Source organism: Siphateles boraxobius, unplaced genomic scaffold, assembly GCF_051911475.1.
Source record: "Siphateles boraxobius isolate OS27281-9 unplaced genomic scaffold, OSU_SipBor_1 1, whole genome shotgun sequence".
NCBI classification, from domain to species: domain Eukaryota; kingdom Metazoa; phylum Chordata; class Actinopteri; order Cypriniformes; family Leuciscidae; genus Siphateles; species Siphateles boraxobius.
The window spans coordinates 10,527,667-10,541,013 of NW_027508699.1; the positions used below are offsets into that span (position 1 = coordinate 10,527,667).

At 35.9% G+C, this 13,347-nt stretch overlaps 2 protein-coding genes across 2 annotated transcripts in view; one reads left to right on the forward strand and one right to left on the reverse strand.

Annotated features, from left to right (window-relative positions):
• Window positions 1-3,969: 3,969 nt before the first annotated feature.
• chst2a (carbohydrate (N-acetylglucosamine-6-O) sulfotransferase 2a) lies at window positions 3,970-6,179 on the reverse strand. Its single transcript, XM_077203955.1, has one exon. It carries the CDS (start codon window positions 5,632-5,634, stop codon window positions 4,240-4,242), a length of 1,395 nt encoding a protein of 464 aa, XP_077060070.1. The 5' UTR covers window positions 5,635-6,179; the 3' UTR covers window positions 3,970-4,239.
• A 1,617-nt stretch (window positions 6,180-7,796) lies between these two features.
• Window positions 7,797-13,347, forward strand: part of pls1 (plastin 1 (I isoform)) — a 52,074-nt gene continuing 46,523 nt past the window's right edge. The window contains exon 1 of the mRNA XM_077203144.1: window positions 7,797-8,117. Coding sequence (XP_077059259.1) covers window positions 8,048-8,117 — 70 coding nt within the window. The 5' untranslated portion in view covers window positions 7,797-8,047. The remainder of the gene's footprint in view (window positions 8,118-13,347) is intronic.

A 13,347-nucleotide genomic window follows, 5' to 3' on the forward strand; every position in this document is an offset into this window, starting at 1 on the left:
AGACGAGTCCATGCATATGCATCTCTGCATCTGAGATGAGACCCCAGCGTTCACTAAAATAGGACTTATAGGAGAGGACAGGAGCTCTGCTAATACGTTCACGGCAGTAAAAACTTGGATGATTCATGATGTATTTACCTAAGCAATGCTGCTAATGATTGCTCAGCTGCTTGGAAAAGACATCCAATAATATGGGCAAAGTGCTTCATAATTTATTTTTAGAAGAAATTAGGGGATTGGTGTAAATGGTGCTCATTGGGAAATAGCAGGGAAAGATTCCTTTTGCTTCCTTTCATTCCCCCAGGCCATCTAAATACACTCCATCTTCTCAGCTGTCCTCGTCTACATGGTCACCATCTGCTCTATTTGCATGATGGGCATCACTGACCAAGTAACCATGACAACTGCATAGAGGACTGTCTCTGTGGCCTTAGAAATGAGTGTGGCAGTAGTTAACAATGAGACTGTTAACAGCATTTTTGCTCACAAGAGCAGTCAATCAAACGCAGTGATATTGCAAGAATTATCACACCCAAACCTCTTGTTTATCACATGCTTGAGGTTTTTTTTTGTTTTGTCTTTACAGTGCCATTACTTGATCATGTGATTTGTTTTGGCCTGCTATTTTTACTTCTCTGTTTAAAGTGTTTTTTTTTTTTGTTTTTTGTTTTTTACTTCTCTCAGCATTATATTTTGTATAGACAAACTCAGCATTGTCAAAACAATTTTTGAATATTTGTCCTAGATTTACATTTAAATTTTGCATTCACTTTCTTTGTGTAAAATACAATACAATACAAATTATATTAGGTGTCTAATTATATACTTACATTTCATTTTATATATTTGGTAAAATCAGTGCGCACACAAGATTCTTTAAGTAAAGTTATGGTTAGTGATCACTATCGCTCCTAGTAAACAAACGCTGATTAAATGATTATTCAATGTGAATCTCAAAAGATGTTACACACAATGTTTATTATATAACCACCACTCACCGCCTTACTCTTTTTCTCACTGTATGTATTGTGAAATTTAAAATGCAAATATTAGTTTCTGCTTAGCATCAGTGACTATTTACATTGGGTGCAAATTCTGAGAAATTTAAATTCACCAAAAGTTTGGCGTGAGTATGATTTTGGGTTTTTGAAAGAAGTCTCTCATGCTCACCAAGGCTGCATTTATTTGATTTAAAAAATACATTAATAACAGTAATATTATGAAATATTATTACTGTTTACTATTTTAATATATTTTAAAATGTAACATATTTCTGTGACGCAAAGCTGAATTTTCAGCATCATTACTCCAGACTTCAATGTCACATGATCCTTCAGAAATCATTCTAATATGATGATTTGCTGCTCATAAAACATTTCTGATTATTATCAATGTTTGAAAACAGTTGGGATGCTTAATATTCTGTGGAAAATGTGTTTTTCTTTAATAGAAAGTTCAAAAGAACCGCTTTTTTAATTATTTTTTTATAATACTGACCCCAAACTTTGGCATATGGGACGAATTTTATCAAAATAATGATTATGTGTTTGTAATATAATATCTTTATATTATAGTGCAATTACATTACAAAATGGCAATACTAATGAACAACATGCATGGTTTAATTTTTACTGACTGTTTACTTGATTAACTACCAGTACCTTAAAACACTTGTCATGAAAACAATTTATTAATATTACATTTAGGTTTTATAAAATATTTCACCTTTTAAATCAAATGATTTTTAAATCAATGAGCATTTTCAATAGCATATATAGGTTGTATTGATCATCATGAATTTAACTGGTATGGTTATCGACTAATGACCTTTTTGTATTGTTACAACCAACCATAATCTGAAAGTTGTTTTAAATTATGATAAACATCTCTCTGGAAGCTGTACATTAACAATAAACTTGACGAAGGCATCCTGTATTACTGGAAATGAAACAATGTCATCAGGAGGCCATAATGTGTTTTTCTGGTTTTTATATCAGCTCATGTTCTGTTTATAGCAGCAGGATAAGGGCACAGACATGGCGACGGGCCAGGGCACTTGCCGGGACCCAAACTGAGCGCCAACAGTTCTTCAAGCCCAGTCATTCAGCACCCAGTCCACATACGGCCCCCTGCCCCGACCCCTCAGGGGCCTCCCCACCCGCAGCTGTGGAAAACAGAGTCTGCTCTCTCGCTCTCACACACGGCTGCGATGGCAACCACTTCAGAGAAGGAATCAAGGATTCATAGTCACTGGATACTCCTGGGAGGCAGACTGATTGTCCGGGATTTGTGGTCTGCTACAGTTGACAGTTTGCCATCAGTTAAATGCCTGTACATACTGTAGCTGATGTAGGAACAGAGCTGATGCCATTTATATTTCTGCCATTTGGCGCTTAAAATAGCTTTTGCTTTGGTACAGATACAGACGCCACTGCGTAACGGTAACCTAGTTTATACTAACACATTTATTATTATAATTTAAATAACGTTTATATATATATAAATATATAAAAAAATATTTTAAAGTATGATGACACTATGAACCATGTAAAATTGCTTTAGATCATGCGACAATCATAAGGGCATAATCAATAATAAATAGATAATAATACTTAATAATTCAAACAAAAGTTACTGTTGCATTTTCAGCAATTGTGCCACTTTGAAGTTTGTTGTATTGAAGCAAATTTGAGTTTTTACAGTGAAAGAAAACTTCTAGATGTTTGCATTCACACTCTCCTGCGTTTGAATAGAAGTGAAGGGAGCGTTAAGCGTAGTGTGTCAACACTTCGTGAGAAAGTGAGATTTTCCATTGAATCAATGGAAATGGAATTGGACACAATGGAATTCCATTGAGTCAATGTGCCCAATGATTTAAATGCCAAATGTATGACACAAATGTGGGACAAGAAAATAAACACAGCCATAAATCTATATTTAGTGTAAATTAAATAAAAGAAATGAAGATAGTATGTTGAAACGTATTTGTAAACTTTCAAAGTGAATGAGCTCTTTCTCTGCAGGGGAGGCTGCATTTTTTTTTTTTATGTTGTCATATGTATATATACTTGCCAAACCACACTAGAGAAGACATTCGTAGAAATGTTCAGAGCGTCACATAATGCCGGGAAGAGAACTAAATGAAAACCTGCTGGATGTGTCAGAATGCAGTACCACTGGCCACAATCCAATCAGAGCACAGCAAAGAGTATTATTCCTCCAATAACTGTGTATAAAACAAAACAAATGCATTAAAAAAGGGAAATACAGACATATTGCTAAAAGTGGAACTAACAGAAAAAGTAGGTGGGAGTGAGTTGCTCTCAAACCGCTCTCGTGTTATGAACCACATAATACAGTGATTGGGTCATTTCTGTTATGCAGTACCTTTAAAGCTCTGTTACTTGTACGCATTTCTGTTAAAGGGTTTAGAAGATTTAAAGAAATGTTATCAGGTCAAGCTCAAGCACCTCATATTTAATTATAATAATATTAATATTTTATCACTCAAGATGGAATGTCGAAACAAACCGAATGATATACCAACATCACAGAATTTATGAAATACATTGCTAATAGTGATACTGTTGTGTTTTCTGCTCAAAATAGTCACTTCTTGTATGACATTAAGGAACTGGCTTTTAATAGTTAAAGTCATTTTACAAAATAAAACAGGATGGAAAGTGAAAGGTAGAATGATAGAATGTATATATTACAGTGAAAAGTAATTGGGATCGAAAATCAATTAAAAATGGTTTAATATTTTATCCATAAAAATGAAGACATGATGAGACATTAAAATGTGCTGCATAACCAGAATGACATGCTTTTAAGTGTGTTAACCCAGAGGAACCAGAGCGCATCTCAGATGATTCGTCCACACATTTGAATGAGACACGCAGGACAGTGAGACTTTTGCTATTAGTTTGTACAGTGCTGAAAGCAGTGAATGCAAAAAAAATCTAAATCTTTCGATTAAATAAATATCTTGGTGTATAGCTTTAATGATCAAAGACACGTCATTCACAAAGTATGTTTTTTCTCGTTTGGTCAAACAGGTTGCGATGCAAAAGACAATATTCTGGTCCCAACAAACAGTAAGTGGCTGTGCACAGTATGATGCAAACAGATACATTCCACTGAGCCATTAATAAGCATTGAACATAAATACCAGTTTGTATAAGAATGAGGCTGTTATCAGCACAAAATGCAAAACATCGAAACGTCTTTGGCGGTGGTTCATATTTTGGGCACTGTCAATAGTGGTCTGCTCAAATCCTTGGCCTCGCCGGCTGTGCGAACGCGCAGGTATCCCAGCAGAGACATGGCATGCTGACAGTACTCCTCCACCTGTCTGATCTGCTGGTAGTTCAGCACAGTTCTCCATGCGCTGACCGCCTGCGTCGCGTTCCTGGACGATACGATGAACGGTTTGGTGGAGGCGTTCGGTCCCGTCGTCATGTTCATAGCGAAGACCTCGATTTCGTGATTGGCTGAAAGGTTAACGAAGCGATATACATTCCGTACCGTTTTAACGGGATTCTCCACCAAGTCCTCGTAACGTACCGTCATGTATTTTCCTTTGAACCAGTTGGGAGGATGAAGAGCAGTTTTAAGAGTCCTAGACGTCTGTTCGCAGATCACCTCCATGGCTCCGATGGAGTGGTAATCTGAGCCGTCTTTTTTGTTCATTTTGTGGTTGGGGTCCGCGAATGGCACACGACGAAGCTTGGGGTCCCTGCTGCGCACGACTTGCAAATTCTCCCGAATGAGTCCATGTCTAGATTTAATCCTGGAGTTGGCCACCGCCCTGGGGTCTCGAACCAGGTGGATTACTTTCAGATTCAGAGAGGGGTCCTCCATTAGAGGAGCCAGAACATTAACATCCAAAATGCGAACTCCCTTTATCACTATCGTGTTGTACTTCAGGCACTCTTCCTCCAGCATCTGAAGGCTCTGCGGAGGGCACTTTCTACACACTTTTTCGTCCACCATTCCCACCACATCTTTTCTATAGGACGAGCAGAAGGGGTAGGAGCAGATGACCTTATTGATCGCGGCCCCAAACAGTCCAAGAGAGGTTATGTTCTTCCCCCCGGGACTGTTGTACAACTGAAAAACTGAGAAATCGCACCTGTAAAGAGAGCTCAACATGTCCCGGGCTGCTCCCTGGAGGGACACTGCGTCCCCCGGGTACAGCTTCTGCCAAATATGCCACATAGGCTCATATAAGAAAAACACATCCGGGTTTTGGTTGAAGAGCTCCCCGAAAAAAGACGAGCCAGACCTCCAAGTGGTCAGCACATACACCAGCTGGCGTTTCTTGACCTGCGGGGCTTTGTAAAGGTAACGGATGTCGGATCTGCTTTGGAAGTTCACTCCTTGCACCGGCTGGTTGCATTGCTGAGGCTCTTTGGTCCATTTGTAATTAGCCAGGTTCAGCATGGTCAGAGCCACCAGCAGAAAATACGCCAGAAACATGATGATCTTCTTCCGCCGTAGCACTTTCATCACAATTCCAGGGTTGGCTATTATTTTGGTGTGACTTCTCGTGCAAGACTTGTGTTTCCTTCCAAAGCCAGCATTCTTCTCCCATGGTGGTGTGAATTTTAGAGGGTAGGGTTTGTTTTTCATTTATGACAAAGGAGAGCCAGTGGTGTCTCAAATAGAGCTGCAGTTTATTACATGCAGCGATGATGGCATGGAAGAAAGCATGACATCTGCCCCAAGTCCATGTAATCGATTAGGCTATCGATTAGGTGATGCGTGGGAGAGGAGGGGATGCCCGACGCTCCAAAATACGAGAAACGAAAACAAACTGCACCGCAATGCGCAGGGTTTCATTCGGATACAATACAACGGAGGCTGTTCGTATTATTTAACGGCTCACAAAGCGAACTCGAGCACATTTCGTTTCGCTTACCGATGAAAAGCGGCGGCGTCTCCTCCCGTTAACATTTCTCGTCCGGGCCACGGGTTCGGGTAAAATGGCGATATAGATGCGTGCGCGAGCATTTGCGTTCAAAGGAAAGAAAATCCCATAAATAGAAAGTTCCTTTTAAACACACGGAATCATAAGAAAGCCATCTCCAGCCATTGTGGTACCCAGCCTATGCTATTGTCCGCCCCGGAGTACGCTAACCGATTGGTGCTGCACGAATTAAATGATAGAATAGGAACACAAGTCCCACCCTCTTTAAGCGTTGAATGGTGGAACCAGGAGCATCTTGGCGTTTACTAACGACGCTATTGGTTAGTGTCTTAGTCCGTCAAATCTCAATGGTCACAAGCCTACATAGCAACATGATGCGCTGTGTATCACGAAGAATAACATTTGGAGAGTTCAGACAATAATATCACACATTATGTCTGTAACATGAAGTGTAGCCTATCTATTTATGAAGTATATTTTAAGATTTTAAAAAGTTACCAATTGTGTGGATGCTGTGTTCTGTATTTACATCTTTCATTATTTAAATATACATTTGTTGTCAATTATTTTATATATAATATGAATAATATTATAGGCTAATCCTCCTGAGACCCAGAATAAAAAAAAACGTATATTGATTTTTTGGTTAGTTTGTGTGTTTTCATGTCCTTAAATTGTTTAGAGCATAAGACAAACATTTGGAAAGTCCTCTGCAGTGGACACCAGTTGTTTAAAAAAAGAAAAAGGCATGACACAACATGTATATAACATTCAATTACCAATACATTTTTATGTTTTTTGATTTTTTTTTTAACTAAACGTTGTATAAAGATTATTTTCAACTATGTTATTAATTATATAACGGAATTAATTGATACACCATTTTACTTTGTGCAAAATGTGGGTAATGCCCATAAATGGAAATTGCCATTCAATACACTGTATCTAACTTGCATATTAATGTGTTCTCGGGGCAACATGTAGGCTAATGAAAAAAGAAGTGTTATAATGGGACTAGGCCTAATAATCGGCAACACTTTAAAAATAATATATAATATTCCATAGGAATATTGATATATAACTTATTTCCCTATTCACTTGTGTCTCCCAAAAGATGTTGATTTATGACAAACAATTTGAAAATTAGTCAGATTTAAATGCTAATTACAAAACAAACAAAAAAATATCCTACTTCCATAAGAGTGCTAAATTTGATCACTACATGAATGCCAGTCATTTATAAAGACCAAAGAGAAGTTGTTTACAAAAGTCTGTACCTAATTCTTTTAAAGAAAGTATTTTATGCATTATCAAGTTCAGCCATTATTTATTATTTGGCTGGGCTGGAAGAGGGTCTTGGTTTGGGTTCCCTTGGTTTGTAAATGTTGGAAACTGGAAAGGATTATTTGGGATTCAAATCACTGAAAGTATATATTTTTTGTTACATAACTCAAGAAAATGACACAGGAACAGTTAAACACACTAACAGAGCCTGTTCTTGTAACTCTCCTTTGCAGTTAGCGCCACCTGCTGTTTGTTTCTCTCTCTCTCTCTCTCTCTCTCTCTCTCTCTCTCTCTCTCTCTCTCTCTCTCTCTCTCTCTCTGTTTCTCTCTCTCTCTCTCTCTCTCTCTCTCGCTCACTGTGCTCTCCACTTTTAGCCTACGTTCTCACCTTTAGACATTAACATATTACGAATCATTTAAATGAATAAAATAAAGTTATAGTGCAGAAAAAGTGACGATATTGCCTCTATCACTCTATCACATGTGTTTCTGAAGGGAGATTAGGATAATACAGTAGCCCCTAGACAGGCCAGCGCATTAGGCTGGACTCTTGCCAGATTGCGAAGCAAGTTATTGCTTCAACCCAAAAAGTTGCGTTGTTTGGGAATGAATGTTGGTGCACAGAAGGATTGAATTCTTGTCTGGATGCTTGTTTGCCTCTCTTTCTTTCTCTCTTATTCTTTAAGACACCTCTCGTGAGTCGTACGCTGTCATCAGTAGGCCTATAGTTGTCCATTCGCCATGATCAGTGTGTGATCTTTATGCGATTTCCAGATCTGTGGCTCGTTGTCTGATATTTTCGGTTATCTAGGCCTGCATAAGAAGAAAACCATGGCGTTAATCACAAGAGGACTCCACAGGATATTTTTGTGGACCAAAAGATCAAATAGCACAATTACAGGTGAGATTGTTTTGCTTTGTAATTAACTTTATTAAGACTATAGATGGAACAGTATGGATTATTTATTTATTTGTTGTTGTTTGTGCTTGATGTATTATGTAATGATATTTTCCCCTCACTGCTGCATCTACTGAAATCTGTGTGGCTAAAGTCCATTTTCAAATCCTTTCCATATGTGTATTATTATGGCAAGCCGTTTTAACTTTTATTCATTTTTAGGATATGAATTCTTGATATCAACAATTCAATTTTTGATATCAACAATTACATTTTTGATATCAACAATTACATTTTTGATATCAACAATTTAATTATTGATATCAACAATTTAATTCTTGATATCAACAATTAGATTCTTGATATCAATAATTAGATTCTTGATATCAACAATTGAATTCTTGATATCTGTAATTGTATTTTCACTAGTGAAATGTCACCATAGGCTGCCATTCAAAATTAATTGTTGATATCAACAATTGATTTCTTACTAGTAGAAATATAATTTTTCATATCAATAATTACATTGTTACTAGTAAGAATGTGAATTCCTGATATCAATAATTCAATTGTCACTAGTTGAAATGTCTATTCTTGATATCAACAATTTAATTGCTACTAGTAAAAACTTTCATTTTTGATATCTGAAAATGTATTTCTGATATCAATATTATTTCAGATATCTAAAATGGCTTTCTTACTAGTAACAATCACATTCATGATATCAGAAATTAACATATTCACTAGTGAAAATGGAATTATTGATATCAAAAATGAACATTGTTACTAGTAGCAATTCAATTGTTGATATCAAGAATAGACATTTCAACTAGTGACAATTGAATTCTTGATATCAAAAATAAAGGTTTTTACTAGTAAGAATTGTATTTCTGATATGTGAAATTGGAATTGCAACTAGTAAGAAATCAATTATTGATATCAACAATTGATTTTGAATGGCAGCCTATGGTGACATTTCACTAGTGAAAATACAATTACAGATATCAAGAATTATAGTTTTTACTAGTTGAAAAACAATTCTTGATATCTAGAATGAGCATTTTAATTAGTAAAAATGTGATTGTTGATATCAAGAATTAGCATTGTTACTAGTGGAAATGTAATTTCTGATATCAAAAATTGCCATTGTTACTAGTATAAATCTAATTCCTGATATCAATAACTATAATTTTAACTAGTTAAAATTGAATTGTTGATATCAAGAATTCATATCCTGGAAATGAATAAAAGTTAAAACGGCTTGCCATACTATTATAGGGTATTAGAGTTGTACTGTAATCTGATATGATGCTGCGACTGGCAAGGAAAATTGTCTGTCATACACAGCCTACAGGCCTGCTTGCTGATAGATTGTTGAGTGCAGCTACAGCTGCTGATCAGGGCAATACAGACTTGCTTTACTTTCTGGAACTCACATACTGTACCATGCCATGAAATTAATAATAACAATACTACTAATAATAACAACAACAATAATAATAATAATAATACAAATAAAATGCTAGCCTATTTTTTTCTTCTGAAGTCTTTAACCACGTGATGATGTTACACTGTAAATATAGTAATAAAAACAACAACAATAGTTATTATTATTATTATCATCATCATCATCATTGTTGTTGTTGTTGTTTGAACCTTACCTTTGTTATTGCATCACATCATTTAGCAAAAAAGTCACATTTTGTCCAATCTTGAAACAACTGTTTAACACAAACCTTTAAAAAAAGCTGTAATAATAATAACTATTGTTGTTATTGTTGTTGCTATATTTACATAGGTTAGCATAATAATGATGATCATCATAATCATCATCATCATCATCATCATTATCACATCATGTGTAGTGTCCTAATTACTTTTCCTTGCTAGTGGCAGCATAAACTGGTTTAAACTAGTTTAATCTTCTATTTTATGTTTGTGCTAAACAATAAGTTGAAACATTTCATTAAGATGGGAAAAAATAGACTAAATGATGGGATGCCTTAACTGTACTGTTCAAAATATTCAATTATTATTATATTATTATTATTATTATTAATAATAGTAGACCAGAGGCCTGTACCATGAGGGTAGTTGAACAAACTCAGGGTTACAGGATTAGTTTCGAGTTGACAAAACCAAACCAATCCAACCAGGCTTTGTTGGTACCATGATGCTGATCATCAACTTTCTCTGTCAACCCAGGCTTTGATCCTGAGTTTAGGAGTTTAAGTGTGACATCAGTAGTGAACAGCCAATCACATGTTGAGAAAGAGTGAAACTGAGATTAATTTCTCGCGAGAGAAGCAGCGCAATTCACTTATTAAATAGAATTATTAAAATAATAAGAATGTAAACAAATTTACACAGCAAGAAGTAAACAGCTGTCTATGGAAGAGGACAACTAAAAGAAAAAGTCTCGCTACTGTATATCAGTGCAAGTAAAAGTTGTGAAGTTATTTTATACAGCTGATAAAGGTATAGAGAGAATTGAACATTCAAGCTCACATGTAGTCATTTTATAGCTTCATCTATTGATGCTAAAGCGTATATATATTACCTTTACATATTTATTCATTTAAACTGCGTAATAATAATTGATGAACTAAAATTGTACATGTGTGATTGATAAAGGGTATAATAATTACATAAATAATATCTAAATCATACACATTTATTATTCTAAATAAGCATCACTAAAAACCTGACGATTTTGTCTTTAAAAATCATTTGCTATGTAGTGACCTTTAATTTGGAGTAGAAACAGGTGGAGTGACTTTATCGCAGACGACATGTGTCACTTTGCTCACAGCTGATTGGTCCAAGTTCAGTTTGCAACCTCTTAACTAGAACATAACCTGCCCCGGACCAGGTTAGCCGTGGAGCCTAAGTTACTATGGCGATATACACTGCTAAAAGCCAAACCACTTTCATGGTCCCTAAAACCCAGGGTTGACGCAAACTAAACTGAAACATAGCTGGCTAGGCACCTAAACCGGCTTCATGGTATAGGCCCCTGGGGCCTGGGTTTTAGGGACCATGAAAGTGGTATGTGTAACTTACGCTCCACGGCTAACCTGGTCCGGGGCAGGTTATGTTCCAGGTAAGAGGTTGCAAACCGAACTTGGACCAATCAGCTGTGAGCAAAGTGACACATGACTGATGCAATAAAGTCACTCCACCTGTTTCTACTCCAAATTAAATGTCACTACATAGCAAATTATTTTTAAAGACAAAATCGTCTGGTTTTTAGTGATGCTTATTTAGAATAATACATTTGTATGATTTAGATATTATTTATGTAATTATGATACCCTTAATCAATCACAGATGTACAATTTTAGTTCATCAATTATTATTACGCAGTTTAAATGAATAAATATATAAAGGTAATATAAATACACTTTAGCATCAATAGATGAAGCTATAAAATGACTACATGTGAGCTTAAGTGTTCAATTCTCGCTATACCTTTATCAGCTGTATAAAATAACTTCACAACTTTTACTTGCACTGATATACAGTAGCGAGACTTTTTCTTTTAGTTGTCCTCTTCCATAGACAGCTGTTTTCTTCTTGCTGTGTAAATTTGTTTAAATTCTTCCTATGTTAATACTTTTATTTAATAAGTGAATTGTGCTGCTTCTCTAGCGAGAAATTAATCTGTTTCACTCTTTCTCAACGTGTGATTGGCTGTTCGAAACTGATGTCACACTTAAACTCCTAAACTCAGGATCAAATGCCCCAGAGGCCTGTACCATGATGGTAGTTGAACAAACTCAGGGTTACAGGATTAGTTTCGAGTTGACAAAACCAAACCAATCCAGTCAGGCTTTGTCAGTACCATGATGCTGATCATCAACTTTCTCTGTCAACTCAGGCTTTGATCCTGAGTTTAGGTGTGACATCAGTAGCGAACAGCCAATCACATGCTGAGAAAGAGTGAAAGTGAGATTAATTTCTCATGAGAGAAGCAGCACCATTCACTTCTCTCTTTTGCAGAATATCACAAGATTGAAAAATATTAAGAATTTAACCCTTTGATGCACAAGCTATGCAAACCCCTTCTAATGCACAACATGGGTCTAAAAAGACCCGTATTCATTTCCTAAGTTATTTCAGTCATGGCTGAATGTTTCTTTGCTGAATCTTAAAAATATATCTATTTTATCATTTGTTATTCCAGGTATTCATTAAATATCTTGTTTTTGATTTCCAAAAATCATTGTTTATGTTTCCTTTCTAACTTTATAAACAAACACAGTTCTTGTATTTCTACATCAATTTTACATACACAGGTCTAAAATGAGAAAAAAAGGACCCTAAACTCTTAACACATAGAACCATTACAGCATATGAAGGCTTATTCAAGACGATACGGTTCTTAATAGAACTTTTAGGCCTATTACATCTAAATAAGCTTTAAAGGGGCATTCGACAACTATTTCAACTTAATAAAACAATTTAGAAATCATTTGGATGGTTTAATAACCTGTTCTGGTGAGAAAGGTGACTTTCCCCGCTCCCCCCAACGTTCCTAGGCAGAAAAACAACCTTGCAACATGAGGATTAACGTCCTGGTAAATTGGAAATAGGCAGTCTCGTGAGAAGCAAGAACGAGCGATAAACACAAACTGCTTTACAGCAATTCAACATAAACACACGCCACCCTCAATGTGTATGATGTATTACCCACCTCGTTAGACATAGCTCCACACGATAAAGTTGGCCGGCTCCGATAATAATAAATGCACATGAGCAGTGGTAGAAAGGGGGAGAAGGGTGCCGAAAGTGAGTTTTTTTAACAACATTGTTGTGAAATATACGCCCCACAGCTGTAGTGGGAGCTCGTTGAGAAAACATGCGACAACAAAAGTAAAAATTAGCGAAGACATAGCTAGAGTTGCTGAATTCGCCTTTAAAAATCAATTTTTTTAGTGTATAGCTAACATTAGCTAGCTAGAATAGAATATATCAACAGCTAGCTAGCTAATAGTATTGGATGTGTTTCTCAAGTAATTTCTCACTAGGATTTCATTGTCAAGGTAACCATAGCCTAATATTCAAATATTATGTCCAGTTATCTTTTACAAAATATCAAATATTTTCTGTGGTTAAAATAAAATAAGACACAAAAGCAGCTGTGTTGAATTGTGAAATGCGTGGTAGGTGAATAGTATTATGTATTATATTATTATTATGTATTATTAGTATTATACTATTACTATAGTAA

Coding starts and splice junctions, on each gene's coding strand:
- chst2a (XM_077203955.1), bottom strand. CDS start 5,634: ATGAAAAACAAACCCTACCCTCTAAAATTCACACCACCATGGGAGAAG.